This window comes from Notechis scutatus, chromosome Z (genome assembly GCF_049901735.1).
Source record: "Notechis scutatus isolate UNSWTSFEM ecotype Mainland chromosome Z, rNotScu1.2, whole genome shotgun sequence".
Lineage (NCBI taxonomy): Eukaryota > Metazoa > Chordata > Lepidosauria > Squamata > Elapidae > Notechis > Notechis scutatus.
The window spans coordinates 111,793,133-111,813,198 of NC_142025.1; the positions used below are offsets into that span (position 1 = coordinate 111,793,133).

General features: G+C 37.0%; 2 protein-coding genes across 2 annotated transcripts; both read right to left on the reverse strand.

The window, feature by feature from the left end:
- Window positions 1–8,692: 8,692 nt before the first annotated feature.
- Window positions 8,693–9,649, reverse strand: LOC113427987 (olfactory receptor 6X1-like). Its single transcript, XM_026690532.1, has one exon. The coding sequence runs from the start codon at window positions 9,647–9,649 to the stop codon at window positions 8,693–8,695; it is 957 nt and encodes a 318-aa protein (XP_026546317.1).
- A 6,796-nt stretch (window positions 9,650–16,445) lies between these two features.
- LOC113427986 (olfactory receptor 6X1-like) lies at window positions 16,446–17,402 on the reverse strand. The gene has a single exon (XM_026690531.1). The coding sequence runs from the start codon at window positions 17,400–17,402 to the stop codon at window positions 16,446–16,448; it is 957 nt and encodes a 318-aa protein (XP_026546316.1).
- Window positions 17,403–20,066: the final 2,664 nt, after the last annotated feature.

Genomic DNA, 20,066 nt, shown 5'->3' on the forward strand with positions numbered 1-20,066 from the left:
TTCACTTGTAATGTCTACCACAAATCCCATTTCCACAATCTTTCAGTCCTCCAATCCAGTACTCAAATTCCATTACAACACTGTTAGGTAACCAAATCCCATCAGCTTTAGTGTCTTATTTTAAGTCTTATGCTTCTCAAATGGGCTTCCACCCCCGCTCCGAGACTCACGGTTCTGCTGATCAACTTTCAATTCTATCCTCATTGATGATCATTCTCTGCCTCCACACAATCACATTCAATAATTGATTCAATGTCGATGCTGCTGTAGCTATTATTCCTTCCTCATTCAAAGTGCTTGCTGTAGCTTCGGTCTGCCTATAATGGCCAATCACACACACGCTGGAGTTTGCAAAGTTTCCTTGCGGTGTAGCAGGCAGTCACCCTCCATCTGCTTCCACATCGGGCTTCTTCATGTTTTCACCAATCCCTCCAAGATCTGCATGCCCCACAGGGGGCCTCCTGACGTGCAGATTGGAGATGAAAAGATGGAGCCCAATCTTTCCTCTCTACACCGCTGTGGTGCTGCAACTGGAAGTCTCACAGTAAATCAGTTCTGATGGTCAATTAAACCATAATACAGATAGGTTTGAAAATGTTATCCCCATACAAGGTTCCTTTTTAGTAATTAAGGTTTACAATATACAGTAGAACCTCTGGTCATTAATTAGACAAAACGCCGACATAATATGCCTACAAGAAACACACATTAGGAAAAAGGATGAAAGATATTTAATTTGCCCGAAACTTGGAAAACTTTTTACAGCACCAGCAGACAAACATAAAAAGAAAGGAATTGCAATATTTGTGAAAGATGATGTAAAAGCAGAACTAACCTGGTCGGATCCGGAAGGAAGAACTCTGGTTATACAAATTTGGATTAATTATATTACATTTTTATTGGTAGCAATCTACGCGCCAAATGAAGAACAAGGGAAATTTTTTAAAGATCTTCATCAGAGAATAATAGGTTTCGAAAAAAGGAATATCTGCATGATAGGCGACTTCAACTCCATTGCTGATCATCAAAAAGACCATAGTAATGTGAATAAGAACAAGAAAGGGAAAAGAGAATTTTCTATGCCCTGTAAGGACATGATGAAAGAATTAAACTTAATAGACTTATGGAGAAAACTAAACCCAGAAGAGAAACAGTTCACATATTATTCAAATCCACACAAAATCTGGACCAGAATAGATATGGCCTGGATGGATGGGGAATTGGCCAATGAAATAAAAGAAATTAAAATCCTACCAAATGAATGGGCCGACCACAACCCAATACAACTAATTTGGAGAGATAGGAGAAAAACAAAGAAAAGATGGACACTAAATACTCAGTTAATAAACGAAGAAGAGTACATTAAGAAGCTGAAAGAGGAATTAAATTATTTTCTAAAAGAAAATAATAATGAAGCAACCACGAAACAAAATATTTGGGATACAATGAAGGCAATTATAAGAGGAACAACAATCTCCTATAATGCCATGAGAAATAAAAGAATACATGCCCAACAAAATAAATTCCAACAACAAATTAAAGAATTAGAAATACAACTTCAAAAATCCCCTAAAAACCAGAGAACACAAAATCAGTTAATAACAATTAAACATAAATTGAACTTACTTGAACAAGATAAAATAGAAATTAACTTGAAAAGGTCCAAACAAAATTATTTTGAGCATGCAAATAAACCAGGAAAATGGCTATCCCATAAACTTAAAAAAGTGAAAGAAAAGAGATTGATACACCAACTAATGGATGAAAAAGATGTCTTACAACATGAGATAGAGAAGAAAAAAAGATATCATTTACAACTATTTTCAAAGATTATATAAAAAGGAGGAAGTTAATGAAGATAAAATAAGAACTTATTTAGAGGAGACGAATGACAAGGTAATTGGAGAGGAATGGATAGAGTTATTGAATAAAGATATTACATGGTCTGAATTGAAGTCAGCAATGGAGAATCAAAGTAATAACAAATCTCCAGGACCAGATGGGATTCCGGCAGAACTATATAAAGCAATATTGGAACTAGTAGGACCACTGATGCTGGAAGTGTTTAATGAGGTACTTCTGGCAGCCAAGGTGCCGGACTCGTGGAGGGGGCGCTGATTTCGCTAATCCCGAAGGAGGATGCAGATCATAGATACATCAACAACTATAGACCGATTTCACTTTTAAATGCCGATTATAAATTGTTTACTTCTATCATAGCTAATAGAGTAAAACAAGCTTTAAATCCACATATACACGAAGATCAAAATGGATTTCTTCCGTCCCGACAAATAAAGAACAATTTAAGAACCGTTATCGATGTCCTAGAATATTATGAAGCCCACCCGGAGAAACAATCCGCACTCATGTTTTTAGATGCTGAGAAAGCATTTGACAACTTAAATTGGTACTTTTTAATTCAAAAAATTTACAATATGAGTCTTGGCACCAAATTTGAAAACATTATAACAACTATTTACAACACACAACAGGCTAATATACTAATCAATGGCGAACAAACAGATCCAATAAATATAGAAAAAGGTGTCAGACAGGGCTGCCCTCTCTCACCTCTTCTTTTCATTTTTGCCCTAGAATCACTCTTGACACGGGTTAGACAAAATTCTGAAATTAGAGGAGTGAGGGTCAAATCAGAAGAATATAAACTACAAGCGTTTGCTGACGATATGGTTTTCTTTTTGGAGGAGCCCATGGAAAAAGGTTATAATCTAATAAAAGAATTAGAACAATTTGGCACAGTGGCAGGATTAAAAATTAATAGAAAAAAGACGAAATTAATGACCAAAAATTTAACAGAAAACCAGAAGGAAGAATTAGAAACAATGATGGGGATACAGGTAACAAAAAGGGTCAAATATTTAGGAATATGGTTAACACCACAAGGTAAATCACTCAAAGAGAACAATTATGATAAACTACTTCAACAAACAAAGAAAGATTTAGAATCCTGGAATAAGTTGCAGCTTTCCTTATTGGGCAGGATTGCCTCGATTAAAATGAATATATTACCAAAATTTCTTTATTTATTCCAGACAATCCCAATTAAGTTGCCAAAAATTTTTTTTGAAGAATTAAATAAGATCACACTTAAATTTATTTGGCAGGGGAAAAAACCCAGGATCAATGTAAAGGCCTTACAAGATGCGAAAAGTAGAGGGGGTCTAGCCCTTCCAAATTGGGAATTATATTATTCAGCAGCTATCTTATTATGGATAAAAGACTGGGTGAACTTACTTAACAAAAGAATTTTAGCATTAGAAGGGCATGACCTCCAGAGAGGGTGGCATGCCTTCTTATGGGAAGTGGGGAAACCCAAGCAGTCTTACTTTCATAGACACCTCATTAGGGACTCATTATTAATTAATTGGAAAAAAATATGCAAAAAACACTATCTAAAAATTCCGATCTGGCTATCAACAATGGAGGCAATGGTACACCCAATAATTTGGACATAACAAAAATGATTAAATATAAAGATTTATTAGATCCGCAAGGAAAATTAAAAACTCGACAAGAACTACAGGAACAGGGATTTAAAATTGATCAGTGGTTATATATACAAATCCATAGCAGATACAAACAAGATATAAAAGACTTTGGAATTTATAACAAACTGCAGTATTTAGATAAAATTTTACTAGGATCAAACAAAAAGAACATATCCAAATTCTATAAATACTTACTGGAAGTAGAATTAGAACAAGAGATAGTCAAAGGGAACATGATAGCCTGGAGCAGGAATGTCGGAAGAAGTATTACATTATCAGAATGGGAAAAGATTTGGAACAGAAATATTAAGATTACAAAATCGGCAGCATATAAAGAAAATACATGCAAAATGTTTTATAGATGGCACTTGCCCCCTTCGAGGTTGGCGAAAATGAACCCAAACACGAGTCCAAAATGCTGGAAATGTAAAAGCATAGAAGGAACCTACTTTCATATGTGGTGGTCTTGCAAAGAAACCCAGAAATATTGGCAAAAATCAGAAAATGGTTGGAGGAGATAACCAAAGAACAAATCGAATACAAACCAGAGTTCTTCCTACTAGGGATCTCTGATAAACATTTACCCAAAAAGATGAAATATGTAACAATTCATATCCTAACTGCAGCCAGATTAGCGTTTGCCCAGTGTTGGAAATCACCCTATGCACCTACAGAACAAATGGTCATCCAGAAAATATGTGATTGTGCAGAAATGGATAAATTAACTATAGCACTTAAAAACAAAGAGTCTTCAACATTTTACGATAATTGGAACTCTTGGTATAATTGGTTAGTCCAGAGATAAACTGCTTAATGGACAATGGGTAATTTAAGCATAGATATCGATAAGATGTGTGTATTCAAATTAAGGTAGGAGAATTGGATCTTGCAGACTGTCAAAAAGGATATTGTCTGTTTTTTAAACGCATCACTTAGAGACAAATAACCTACTCTCCAATAAACAATTTGGTTTCAGGAAAAAACTATCCTGTAATCTGCAACTCTTACACTGCAAAAACATATGGACGACACAACTCGACCAGGGCAAAACAATAGACGCAATCTACATAGACTTCTGTAAAGCCTTTGATTCAGTGGTACACGACAAACTACTCCTAAAAATAAAATCCTATGGTATCTCTGGACAACTGAATAACTGGATAGAAGCATTCCTGTCAAACAGACAACAAATGGTCAAAATCGGGAGCGTCCTATCAAATCCAGTACCTGTCAATAGTGGTGTTCCCCAAGGCAGTGTTCTAGGACCAACTCTCTTCATACTCTACATAAACGACCTCTGTGATCATATTAAGAGCAATTGCGTTCTCTTCGCTGATGACGTAAAGCTGTTCAATACCACAGACAATACTGCTACCCTTCAAAAGATCTTGACTATGTATCCGAATGGTCAAACAAATGGCAACTTCAAATCTCAACAAATAAATGCTCTGTCTTACATATTGGCAAAAAAATCAGAAAATAAAATACAAGCTGAATAGTCAAGATCTTGTTGATGACCCAAGCTCTGTAAAGGACCTTGGAATACTCACCTCTAATGATCTAAGTGCTAGAGCACACTGCAACTACATAGCCAAAAAGGCATTAAGAGTTGTTAACCTAATCCTCACGTAGCTTTTTCTCTGGTAATATCACACTACTAACCAGAGCATACAAAACATTTGCTAGACCAATACTCGAATACAGTTCATCAGTCTGGAATCCACACTACGTATCTGATATTAGCACAATTGAGAAAGTCCAGAAATATTTCACAAGAAGAGTTCTCCACTCCTCTACTCGCTGTAGAATACCTTATGCCACCAGACTTGAAATTCTAGAACTAGAAAACCTTGAATTACGCCGTCTTCGGTCCGACTTAAGCATGGTATACAAAATCATACATTGCAATGTCCTACCTGTCAATGAATACTTCAGCTTCAACCATAACAACACAAGAGCACACAATAGATACAAACTCAAAGTAAACCGCACCAAACTTGATTGCAGGAAATACGACTTCAGCAATAGAGTGGTCAATGTCTGGAATACTCTACCCGACTCTGTAGTTTCTTCCCCAAACCCCAAAAACTTTAACCTTAGACTGTCTACTATTGACCTCACCCCTTTCCTAAGAGGTCTGTAGGGGGCGTGCATAAGCGCACCAACGTGCCTACCGTCCCTGTCCTATTGTTTCTCCTATTCTTTTATTTTTCTTATATGTAACCATTTCATGTATTCACAACTATGTATACATTTATACTTATTATCTTGTAAACAATTGACAAATCAAAATAAATAAAAATAAATAAAATCTTTTTTTTTCTTTTTTCTCTTTCTCTTCCTTTGTTTCTTTCTTTCTTTTACATCTCTTCTTCTCTTTTCTTTCCAGTTTGTAAGACCGAGTGTTCTTTTTTTGTTTTTTTCCCTTTTGTGTATGTAATGTCGATATGTTTTTAATTGTAAATTTAATAAAATTTATTTATTAAAAAAAAAAAAAAAGAACCTCTGGTCATGAATTCTTCTGACCATGACCAAATCAGGTTCTGACCAAACAAATTTGCAAAATTTTTGATTCTGGTCATAAACACCATATTCGGGTGGCAATCAAACACAATTCCTGAAGACAAAATATTAGAAGTTGAAGAATTCACCAAAGTTATGGAATGAATTATGGTTGTGATGAGGAGTTCTACTGTAAGTCTCTTCTCTAGGACACTTTTTAATGTCCTCCACTCCTTCCATCTTCTCATTTGTATTTATTCTGCTCATGGACAATTCATACATTTGTAGCATTTGGAAAGATCCACAGATATGATGTCCAGTGTGGCTAAATCTCACAACTCAATGTGAAGAAGAACAAGAATGTCAGGCATGATATTCTTCATGTCAGATGGATATCTGTCCAACATTTCACCTCAGGGAGTGCTCTCTGGCAGGGATGGGACTGACCCAAGAAAAAGGCCTAGAAAATAGATTTTATTGAAAACACATAACTATATAAAGTCAATCAATTCTAATAATGAGCCAACTTCTCTGAAATTACCCATCCCCCAATTTTCATCACTGATAACCTAGAGGTAGGGAAGAAACTAATTTAATCTCTATCTGAATCTTTACTTATATAATATTGTACAAACATTAACCACAAATTCATTTATTCATCTCTCATTACCCATATTAAAAGCAAGGAATAGTCAACAGGAATTTTACAAAAATCTGTATCTATTGTATGATACATATTACATAGACATACATTGTTTTAGAGAAGTTCTTCAAAGCAATGATAGATGAAGCAAATGCATTTCAAATGAGATTATAATGGGCATAGGTTTTCACTCACAATTGGAAAAACAATTCTATAATCCAGAAAACAGGATTTGAAATATATACCAAAGGAGGAAATAAGATAAACCAAAAATGTGAGGAAAAGTCCCCATCACTGTAAACACATCTGATTTTCAGCAAATAAGGATTTGTGCATGTGGAAGTAGGAATTATCTTAACTAATTGGGAGGACACTAGATTGAGGAAGCTAATAGAAATGTAAAACTGAGAAGAAAAACAAGGCACCATCAGATCTGAGAATTTGTGAACAAAGAAGAATGCAGACAGCAGCTTTGTAATGGGAATATTCATGTTAGAATAGAATAGAACACAATAACAGAATTGGAAGGGACCTTGGAGGTCTTCTAATCCAACCTCCTGCCTAGACAGGAAACCCTACACCACTTCAGACAAATGGTTATCCAACATCTTGTTTAAAATTTCCAGCACTGGAACATTCACAACTTCTGGAGGCAAGTTGTTCCACTGATTAATTGTTCTGTCAGGAAACTTCTCCTTAGTTCTAAGTTGCTTCTCTCCTTGATTAGTTTCCACCAATTGATTCTTATTCTATCCCCAGGTGCTTTGGAGAATAGCTTGACTCCCTTCTATGTGGCAGTCCCTTAGAGATTGGAACAATGCTATCATGTCTCCCCTTCTTTTCATTAGACTAGACATACCCAGCTCCTGCAACCATTCTTCATGTGTTTTAGACTGCAGTCCTCTAATCATCATTGTTGCTCTTCTCTGCACTCTTTCTAGAGTCTCAACATCTTTTTTACATCGTGGTGATCAAAACTGAATGCAGTATTCCAAGTGTGGCCTTACCAAGGCATTATGTTCATTACATGCCCCTCCAAATTCAATGAAATGCTCTGACAAACATGTCTATGGAGATTCTCAGTCATGCAGGTCATGGTTGACTGATTAGAAGCAAAATGTCTTCAAGCAAAACTAGAAAACCTGTTGCCTTTTGAGAGAAAGCACCTTTGGATCTGACAAACATGGTTGAATCCTATGGTATTACTTAGTCTTAAACCCATTAGTCTAACCCATTTCTTTGTGGAACCCTCTGATAGAAGAGAAGAACATGCTTCTCTGCTAGTGTGCATGATGGAGCCCATTAATCAGCTTATATTAATAAGTCCACTTTTAAACCATTCTTTTGGTACTGAAGTCCAAATCAATATCTAAAGGTTTTGTTAATTTGACTTATCTCTTGTAGGTTTGCCGTAAGAGAAGTCCTTCTCCTTTATATTAAGGTTTCTTCCTCTGAGTCTGGAAAACATATTTTAATAAGATATAATTTGGAAAAAATAGGCTATCTTTTGTTCTTCAAAACAGTCACGGTACCACTCTCCCCCAAAGTAATATAGATACTGAATGAGCATTATAGTCCATGCAGTGGAATAAGAAAGAGGTATTCCTATCCCAAAGAATGAACTATATGTAAAACTTATGATTCTAGGTAGATGGTTAATGACCATGCAACAAGTTACAACTGTTATCCCTTACATAAAGGGGACTCCAACCTTGATAATTTTAAGAATGGTGGACTTCAACTACCATTAATTTCATGTTGCTTGAGGAATTATGGGAGTTGAGATCCACAAGTTGCCATGGCAGTACTAGACAACAGATGTTTCCCAACAATCCTTTTGCCATGGGATCATCACAAAATTGCATGAGAAAAATATCCATTGGCAAATCTGCCAGTTGACACATTGCTTTCTCCAACTTTATTAAAGTAGGTTTGTTACAGGATATCTGCACAATAGCTTTGAAGATGATTCTGAAATGTCATACCTTGTTGCTTTCCATGTGACAACAGTCATTTTGTATCAATTCCCAACAAAAGTTTATGCCATGAGATGTGGGGCACCTGGAGTTCTTCTTTCCAAAAGTTTCCTTACCATATCCTTGACTTCGTTGTTCCTAATGGTGTAAATGAAAGGATTTAGCGCTGGGGCAACCATTGTATTCAGTATGGATACAGACTTCACCTTACTAAAAGAAGAGTTCTTGACATTAGGTCTTAAATAAACAAAAAAGACTGACCCGTACAAAATGCAGACTACAACCAGGTGGGAAGCACAGGTAGAAAAAGCCCTCTGCTGTCTGGTAGTTGAAGGCATTTGAAGAATGGTGCAAATGATGAAGAGATAAGAAATGAGGGTGAAAACCAGGGAGGACATAATCACAACCACTGTTAGTAGGAAGCCCAAGGCTTCGATCACATGTGTGTCTCCTCCAGAAATCTTCAGCAAAGGTCCCTCATTACAATAGAAATGATTGATAATGTTGAAAGTGCAGTAGGGTAGGCTTCCAGTCAAAACTCCCTGATACAGAATGGAAAAAAAGCCTCCAAACCAGGCTGCCATTGCTAGCTTAAAGCAAACTCCATAAGTCATGATTGTGGAGTATCTCAAAGGATGGCAGATGGCTAAATATCTGTCTAAGGATATCAATGTAATGATGAAAAATTCGGTAACGCCAAAGAAGAAATAAAAGAACAGCTGTGTTATACAGCAATAGAAACAGATGGAATTGTTTGCAGAGAGATAGTTGACCAGCAATTTAGGAATAAAGGATGTGGTGTGTCCAATATCAATGCAAGAAACGTTGCTAAGGAAGAAATACATGGGTTTCTGGAGATAGTGATCCAAAATTACCATGACAATGATGAGCCCATTGCCCATCAGACACAGGAGGTAGAGCAGAAAGACACAAGCAAATATCATATTTTCCATTTCCCAAACAGTTGGCAATCCAACAAGAATAAATTCAGTGGCTCTTGTACAGTTGGTCAAATTCATATTTCCCCTCCTGTTACAAAAAGAAAAAAAATGAAATCTGTCTTGAATCCAGGTTTATGTATTTATTGTTGAATCAAAATTTAGCTCTATTCCTAAGAATATTTTTCATATACTGCTACAGTGAATGCAGCACAGGGAACACAAGACTGGATTTTCATATCATGCTATTGTCACATCATGCCATACATGTTGTGTATGGTAAACATCATATTTAGCTATCATAATTAAATGAAGCATTTGAATATAAACATTTGAAAATCAGTCATGATTTGTAAAACCCCATCACTGGAATCCAACAATACTTGAGGCCACAACCAAAGGGCCATCATTAGATTTAGTATGATGTCTGAAATTTGCCACTTTTGGAAAACCAGTAGATTCATAAACATTTTTGCAAGTGGTAGTCTAGTTATGAAGTATTCTAATGCAAATTAAAACTTAATTCTCTGCAATATTTTTTCTCTTTGTATGGTAGATAATTTGCCTGTATCCCTAGGAGTAAATATTAATAAAATAATTTAGATAATGGAGATATAAGTAAATAAAGGACTATTGAAATTTATTTATTTATTTATTTTTGTCAATTGCTTACAAGATAATAGGTATAAGTAAAAACATAGTTATGAGTACATGGATACATATAAGAAAAATAAAAAATAAAAATAAAAGAAACAATAGGACAGGGACGGTAGGCATGTTGGTGCGCTTATGCACGCCCCCTACAGACCTCTTAGGAAAGGGGTGAGGTCAATAGTAGACAGTCTAAGGTTAAAGTTTTTGGGGTTTGGGGAAGAAACCCCAGAGTCAGGTAGAGTATTCCAGACATTGACCACTCTGTTGCTGAAGTCTATTTATATCTATATATAATATAAAAGCCTATGGAATAGCTTGCCTTCAGAAGGTGTGGGTGCTCCATTACTAGAGGCTTTCAAAAAAAGATTGGACAATCATTTGTCTGAAATGTTATAGAGTCTCCTGCTTGAGCAGTGGAATGGTTTAGAAGACCTCCCTTCTTGCAGAGTGCATACAGTGTGGGACAACCCAGAAGCAAATACAGTAAACCAAGGTTTGTATTTTAAATAGTGGCTTTATCTACAATATATATATATACAAACACATATTTTAGTCAGACCAAAGAGCAATCAGCAATTACAGCATGGAAGCACACAAACACATGCACACTCACACTCAAACTCAAACTCAAACATACACACACACACACACGTCCCAGCAGGGCATCTTTTTATTACAGGCTCTTAAAGTAGTATCAGCTTAAAAACCCTGCTGACTCATTCCTAGCATTACATCATCGTAGCAGCTGGTCAGGTCTTAAATCATTATCCTGACACCTTCCTACTCTGTTATTCTATGTTCTATGTTCTATTCTAGATCAGGGGTCTTCAAACTTGACAGCTTTAAGACTTGTGGACTTCAACTCTCTGAATTCCTCCCCCAGTCATGTTAGCTCAGGAATTCTGGTAGTTGAAGTCTACAAGTCTTAAACTTGCCAAGTTTGAAGACCCTTATTCTAGATTTTTCTTTCTATATGGGAGATGTACGTATGTATGTATACGTTATGAAGTCATAGTAATGTTTCAGTGAAATTGTCATATTCTCATTCTATAAAAGGTGGACCCAGGAATCTCTACAGCTTTACCTTGATGTGTTCTTTCATTACCTTGTCTTCTCCAAGTGTCTTTCACTCTATTTCTCTATCTATTCAACAGTCAGTGTTTTGAAGAACCATATAAAATATTGCAATTGTATGCTGGACAAAGATGTAGACCTCTTGAAAAATATTTTCCTTAACACCTAAAGAATATGCAGCAGTTTTCATAATAGAAAGTTTATTTACTTTTTCTCTATAGAAACTCGGGATTCGGTCCCCAAGGATATTTGCCTTTAATTTTTCATGAGTATCCATGCACTATATCTAGAATATATTCAACGCTGACATCATTTGGATCAAACCTCTGGTGCCATCCCAACAAAGGAGGTCCTTTGGAGGTCCCTTGGAAACAATCCAACAAGGACAAATGGTGTAACTCTTTTATAGTTCATCTAATTGCCATTCCTCTTCAACTGAAAAAAAAAAAGAGAATGTGTAAAGCATTCACTGTTTCAGTGAACTTTCTTCATTTGAGATGCCATATTTCTCAGTTCTCATGAGACTCTGCTCAGAAGAGATGATTCTGAATCAGCATGAGTGAAGCTGCTTTTATCTGGTTTCCAAGAAATTGGGACATCTTTATATTACTAAGTCTTCAAAGGTTCCTTGAACACTCAATCAAAAAAGGGGAGGAATCAATTAGAGATGATGTCCAAGAATGATTTTCTTCCCATATTCCCATTGTCAATTTGTAAAACATTCCTATGCCAGCTTCCAAGTTGCCTTAAGAAAGCGGGGGGGAATCCTTTTTAAGCAGATGGCAAATGAACATTCCAAGCTTACCTTACAGAGATTGTAACTGAGGCAACCAGATATTCTGGGCATGAAAATCCTCTATTGGAGAGCGTGATTGATGACACTTAGTCCATGAATGTGTTCCATTGGACAATCTGAATTATGATACATGGGTGGGGGGAACAGGGTCATAGGTGATCATAAATTATGTATCTCAGACTAGGCTTCATACAGATTATGCCAATATGTCACTCCTAATAACATCTTTAAAGTTTTTTGAAGTTTGGCTCGAGGCTCATGGTTTAATTAGGGCAATCACTGAAATTCTGATACCCATGTTCAGTTTTCCATGGAATTAAACTGAAGTCATTAACCATACTATCCTCAGGATTGCAGATTTGTCATCCACTCCAACCTTAGGTGAATGAGAGGATGATGTAGGGAACCAGGCATTTTATACTTTAGTGGGGTGTTTTTCAAACTTGGCAATTTTAAGATGGCTGGGCTTCAACACCCAAATTCTGCATATTTAGTCTTAATTATGAGGACAACAGAATCATGTCTTGTGTGTTGGGATGTTATCATCTAATGATTAGTTAGTTTACTTTATTGTCATTGCACCTCATACAATGAAATAAAACATCATTTTCAGTGCATATCATGACCATGAAAATAAACAGAAACACACATCCTTCACACTCCACACATCTAACTGAAAACCCCGATGCCACACCAATACTGCACTATACAGCAGAATTCAACAGAGCTACTGCCCTGAGATAGAAGCTGTTTTTCAGCCTATTTGTCCCTGTTTTTATTGTCTTGTACCATCTGCCAGATGGTAATAGTTAAAAAAAAAAAGGTGCCCAGGATGAAGTGGATCTTTCAGAATGTTTTGAACTTTCTTAAGGCAGCGAGAGCTATAAATCTCTTCCAAAGGGGGGAGAGGGCAACCAAAGATCTTCTGGGCAATGATGTTAACCCTCTGGAGTGCTTTCCTATCTGCCACTGTGCAATTGGCAAACCATACAGAGGTGCAGTAAGTTAAGATACTCTCTATGATGCAGCAATAGAAGAAATGATAATGATGTGCAGTACATCATTTTCTCATACGTTCCATGGACCAGCACCAGTCCTTGGAATGCCAGAAACTGGGCCATGCAAACAAAGGAAGCCTCATCCACAGGATGCAGGCAACACACAAAACCACACCTCATCCAGTCCATGGAAAAAGGTCTCTTCGTGGAACTGGTCCCTGGTGTCCAGAAGGTTGGGCTCAGGTGTGGGATTCTACTGGTTTGGACCAGTTTGGATAAACCAGATGTTAAATTTGCATCTGGTTTGCCAAACCAGTATTTGAACTGACCAATTGGTCCCACCCATCCCACCCACACTGCCCCACCTCTCCCAGGAGTCTCCACATGACACATTTTCAATGCAGATAAGTACAGGGTCTATGTGGAGGCTCTGGGAGGGGGAAAATGGGCCTTCCTGAAGTCCAGAAATGGGCCTGTTTCTGGCTTCTGGAGGGCCTCCAGAGTCCAGAGGGCCTCTAGAGCCCAGAAGGAACATTTTTTTCCCTCCCAGAGGCCTGAGAGAAGCCTCTAGACCCTTGGGAAGGCAAAAAATGGTCCTACAAGAAGTACTGGAAGTCTGGAAATGGGCCTATTTCTGGCTTCCGGAGGGCCTCCAGAGCCCCAGGGAGGCCATATTCACCCTTTCAAAGGATTGAGGGAAGCCTCTGGACCCTTGGGAAAGCGAAAAATGGCCCTCCTGGAAGTTCTAGTAGGCCACACCCACCATGGCCACGCCCACCCAGCAAATGGGCAGCGAACCAGTTGCTGGGATTTTTGAATCACACCCCTGGTTGGGTTCCACTGTATGAGATCATGTTCCTTTTAGTGTTGTGTCCCATTCCTGCCTCCATTTGATTCATTTTCATTGCAAATGGTGGACTCGAGACTGCTTGTATTTATGTGGAAAGTAGAGAGTTTAAATATCTTTTTGGGATACATAATTTTGCATTCTTGCATCAAAATGGGGGCAGGAGATAAAATGTAGTGTCTTAAATGTCCCCTTTCAACTTTGGTGTTTTATGAAGATATAATTCTATGCTGCATTAGAATGTTGCTTAAGAGTAGAAGTCCCAAAATATGTGATCTAGAATGAACCTAGTAAATCATGGTCAACAGGATGGCAAAATACATAGACTTGAAAATGTTACACTGAAGAAGGATCCTTTTTAGGAGCCAAGGTTCACAATTTGATTCTTGTCTATGACACTCTTTTCTGTTCTCCACTCCATGCATTTTCCAGGCTTCTATTTATTCTCATCATAAAGAAAAAAAAATATCATGCATTTGTGACATATGAAAAGCTTTGCAGATATGCTGTCTTTTTAGTAAATGATACTACTCAAGGAACAGAAGAATGTGAAAAAATATTTTTCTTCTTCTGCTTCCAATATTTCTCCATAAAAGGCAGAGATATGATTGACCTAAGGTTCCCACAAGCTTTGTGGACTAAGAGGAACTTAAATTCCAGGACCAAGATATCAACTCATGGACCACATCATTTCACCCTACAGAAACTCCAGGTAATGGAGACCAAGAAAACAGCTTAGAAAACCAACTTGATTGAAAAGACATCATCATACAATGTCAATTCATTATGGTAAACCTAATATCTCAACAGGTCTGGAGTCATTGAACCTCAATCTTCATCACTGATGTGGAAAAAGCAAATTTATCTTCCACATATTTTTTTACTTACATAATGTTGTATCTTTGAATCAATAGATTAGATTGCAACTATGTATTAATCTTTCATGACACATATTAAAAATAAGGAATATTCAACAGATGCTTTATAAAAATGCGTATCTATGATATGAATATGATATGGTACAATATATAAATATACATTATTTTAGATAATTTCTTTAAAAAAATGGTAGGTTGAACAGATATTACAATTGTTGAAAGCTTTAATTCGTAATCAATATAATCATAAATGAAGTCCTGATCAATACTTAATGAGCAGTGCTAATTATGCTCATTTCTCGAACATTGGCAATAAGAAAGAAATCCTATGCTTTTATATCAAGCTTTATTCTCTGAGTCCTATGAACATCATTCAATAAAATATAATTTGAAAAGAGTAGGCTGTCATTTCTTCATCAAAAGGGTCCCGACTCCATTCTTCAACAGATTTGGTAATCCAGATACTATACTACTTATAGCCTACACATCATGTCCAAATGTCCATCAAGAGCTTATATGTGCCCAATTTTTTTCAACATAGACCACCCTGTCCTTGAATGGCTGGGGAGGGGACTGGACATTAACATTTGATCCAGTATAAATCCATGTATTTGCCATTGACTAAATAAATACATAAATTCCAAAAATCTGTTTCTAAGTAGGTGGCTAATGACCATGCAATAACATTGCTAGTTTTATGCTTTACAATAATAGATCATAAATGCAAACAAACATAAAACACCAGAGGGCAGGACAAGAAATAATAGATGGAAACTAATCAAGGAGAGAAGCAACCTGGAATTAAGGAGAAATTTCCTAAAAGTGAGAATAATTAACCAATAGAACAGCTTGCCTTCAGAAGTTCTGGGTGCTTCATCACTGGAGGTTTTTAAGAAGAGACTGGACAGCCACTTGTCTGCAATAGTATAGAGTCTCCTGCTTGAGCAGGGAGGTAGACTAGAAGACCTCCAAGATCCCTTTCAGTTTTATTCTGTTTGATATTGTGCAAGATTGCCCACAATGTGTGTTCTCTGGCTCCTTAGAAGACCTGCATGGAGCAACACCAGGTGATCTCCTGAATAGCTGAACTGGTCATCCAGTTATGAGGCCACTGCTGTACCCCCTTATGAGTTTTGTATATAATTACATGGATTGTGTGAACCTGTTTACCTCTCTTTTGTTGTGTTCTCGCCATACACTAAACAATAAATAGATCACAGGAGCTTCCCACCAATCCTTTTTACCTTGTGATCATCACACAGTTGCACATTAAGAAAAAAAAGGTAACCTACTGAAGGTACTTTTCCAAGAGGCAACTGGACTTTCTTTGCTTTTCCTTGAACATGTTTTGTTTCTCAAAAGCTGAGGAAGCTTCTTGGATGAGATGCAAAACATCTTCAAGGAAAAACAAAGGAAGTCCAGTTGCCCCTTGAAAAAGTACCTTTGGGACAACCATGATCTGGATGTCTGAGAATCTCCATAGACTTTTATAACTTACCAGTTTACCTACTGTTTTCCCCCCATCTTTTTTAAGGTAGACTTATTAAGACTATCTTCACAATAGCATTGACATGGATTCTGAAACTTTGAAGCTTGATGCTTCTGAAAGGACATCACTTGTCAACAAAGGTTATGCCATGAGATTTGGGAGACCTGGAGTCTTTCTTTCTAAAACTTTCCTTACTGCCTCCTTGACTTCATTGTTCCTAATGGTGTAAATGAAAGGATTTAGCACTGGGGCAACCATGGTGTACAGTATGGAGACAGACTTCAGCCTACTGAAGGAAGAGTTCTTGACAGTAGGTCTTAAATAGACAAAAAAGACTGACCCGTACAAAATACAGACTACAACCAAATGGGAAGCACATGTAGAAAAGGCCCTCTGCTGTTTGGTTGATGAAGACATTCGGAGAATGGTGGAGATGATGAAGAGGTAAGAAATGAGAGTGAAAAGCAGGGAGGACATAATTACAACCACCGTAATTAAAAAACCAAGTACTTCAATGACTTGTATATCTCCTCCTGCAATCTTCAGCACAGGTCCTATATCACAGTAGAAATGGTTGATAATGTTTGACGTACAGTAGGGTAGGTTTGCTATCATCACTATTTGATAAAGGATAGAGAAAAAACCTCCCAACCAGGCACCTGTTGCTAGTTTAAGGCAGACCCCAGAAGTCATGATTGCACCATACCTCAGGGGGTAGCAGATGGCTATATACCTGTCCAAGGATATCAAAGTCATGATAAAAAACTCTGTGACCCCAAAGAGGAAGTAAAAGTACAGTTGTGTTATGCAGCAGTAGAAACAGATGGAATTCTTTGCAGAGACATAATTGACCAGCAATTTAGGAATAAAGGCTGTGGTGTGTCCAATGTCAATGCAAGACAGGTTGCTAAGGAAGAAATACATGGGCTTCTGGAGATGGTGGTCCAAAATTACCATCCCAATAATGAGTCCATTGCCCATCAGACACAGGAGGTAGAGCAGAAAGATGCTTGCATGCATCACACTTTCCATTTGATCTACACTTGGCAATCCGACCAGGATAAATTCTACCGCTCTTGTACAATTGGTCAAATTCATGTTCTCCTATAAAAAGAAAAAATGTGGAGTCTTCACTGAGTTAGTTTTCAGATACATTTCTAAACACCATTTTCATGCATGACTGCATCACACAAAATATAATTGGATATTTAACATTTAACTTCTACAATGCTAAAACAAACCTAGGACTGGAACAACTAGCAACCAACAATACTAGACTTAACAACTGCCTCGATCTCATCTTCTGCAATAGCTTGAATTCAATTTATGAAATACAAATTAAAGAACCCTTTTCCAACAGTGACCACAGCATGATTGACTTTTGTCTCAACATACCTCCACACAAAAATCAACACAACTATGCGATCCCCAATTATAACTTCAAAAAAGGCAACTATGATCTTATAAATAACAATCTCTCATCCCTTGATTGGCAATTTCTATTCACTGGATGCAAGACCATTACAACATATTTTTGTTGAAGACCATTACAACATATTTTTACTTGAACTCAAAAGAGTCATCAAACTATATGTACCAATAACAACTCCCAAAACCAGAAAAAACAGATTACCCATAACAATAAGGAAGCTTCAGTCCAAAAAGAGGTCACTTTGGTGGAAAAACAAATCTGGTCACATTGCCAACTTCAAAAGTGGATACAAAAATTTATGCCATTAGATAAAGACTGAATACACCAATTATCACATTAAACAAGAGGAAAACCTTCTATGCACCAATTCCACTCGCACTTTCTACAATGTTGTAAACAACAAACTAAAAGACTCAAGGTCCATCCCACGCCTGAAAGGACCAAATGGCAAAGACTGCAATGATGACACCATTAAAGCCAACCTCTTTAACACATTCTTTGGCTCAGTATTTGTAAACAGCAATGGATCATGCCCAGTATTTCCTAGTTGAACCACAGACAACTACAATGATCTAATATATATTGATTTTACAGAAGACAATGTTGAAAAAGCACTACACAATCTAAAATCATCTCTATCTATTGGACCAGACGGAATATGTGCCTATTTCTTAAAAAAGCTATCTGCAACTCTTACACTGCAAAAACATATGGACTACACAATTTGATCAGGGCAAAGCAATAGATGCAATCTACATAGACTTCTGCAAGGCCTTTGATTCAGTGATACACAACAAACTACTCCTAAAACTAAAATCTTATGGTATCTCTAGACACCTGCATAACTGGATAGAAGCATTTCTGTCAAACAGACAACAAATGGTCAAAATTGGGAGTGTCATATCAAATTCTGTACCTGTCAACAGTGGTGTCCCCCAAATAAATGTTCTAGGACCAACTCTCTTCATACTCTACATAAATGACCCCTGTGATCATATTAAGAGCAACTGCATCCTCTTCACTGACTATGTAAAGCTATTCAACACCACAGACAATACTGCTACCCTTCAAAAAGACCTCGACTATGTATCAGAATGGTCAAACGAATGGCAACTTCAAATCTCAACAAACAAATGCTCTGTCTTACATATTGGCAAAAAAATCAGAAAATAAAATACAGGCTGAATAGTCAAGACCTTGTTGATGATCCAAACTCTGTCAAGGACCTTGGAGTACTCATCTCAAATGATCTAAGTGCTACAGCCCACTGTAACTACATAGCCAAAAAGGCATTAAGAGTTGTTAACCTAATCTTATGTAGCTTTTTCTCTGGTAATATTACACTAATAACTAGAGCATATAAAACATTTGCTAGACCAATACTCGAACCCACATTATGTATCTGATATTAGCACAGTTGTGAAAGTCCAGAAATATTTCACAAGAGTTCTCCACTCCTCTACTTGTTGCAGAATACCTTATGCCACCAGACTTGAAATTCTAGACCTAGAAAACCTAGAACTACACCACCTTCGGTCCTATTCAAGTATAGTATATAAAATCATACATTGCAATGTCCTACCTGTCAATGAATACTTCAGCTTCAACCATAACAATACAAGAGCAAACAATAGATACAAACTCGAGATTAATTGCACCAAACTTGATTGCAGGAAATACGACTTCAGCAACAGAGTGGTCAATGTCTGGTATACTCTACCTGACTTTGTGATTTCTTCCCCAAACCCCAAAAACTTTAACCTTAGACTGTCTACTATTGACCTCACCCCTTTCCTAAGAGATCTGTAGGGGGTGTGCATAAGCGCACCAGCGTGCCTACCTTCCTTGTCCTATTGTTTCTTTTATTTTTCTTATATGTATCCATGTATTCATAACTATGTTTTTACTTATACCTATTATCTTGTAAGCAATTGACAAATCAAATAAATTAATAAATAAACATGACAAAGGGCACCTGTTATTGCCAAACTTACTTAATTGGAATCCCAGGTCTTTCATTTAAAGTATGATGTATCCTTCTAGCTTTTGCATCTTCTGTAGGTGGAAAATATTGATGGGCAAAGTACAGAGTGTGATGGAAGGTTGAAATATTAGGAGAACATTTGTAGGTGGAAACTCATCTGGATACGCAACACAGATGTGTTGTTGAGAGAAAGAAAATGAAGAGGGGTGAATGGATAAGCAGTTATAAATGTAAAATAGAACATTATGATATTCAACAAATAAGAAATTGTTGAGATGTTGAAAACAAAAGTGAAGAATGTCCCATCAAATCAACAATAAGATTCGTGGTTTGCAGGCATCAATAT

Coding starts and splice junctions, on each gene's coding strand:
- LOC113427987 (XM_026690532.1), bottom strand. CDS start 9,649: ATGAATTTGACCAACTGTACAAGAGCCACTGAATTTATTCTTGTTGGA.
- LOC113427986 (XM_026690531.1), bottom strand. CDS start 17,402: ATGAATTTGACCAATTGTACAAGAGCGGTAGAATTTATCCTGGTCGGA.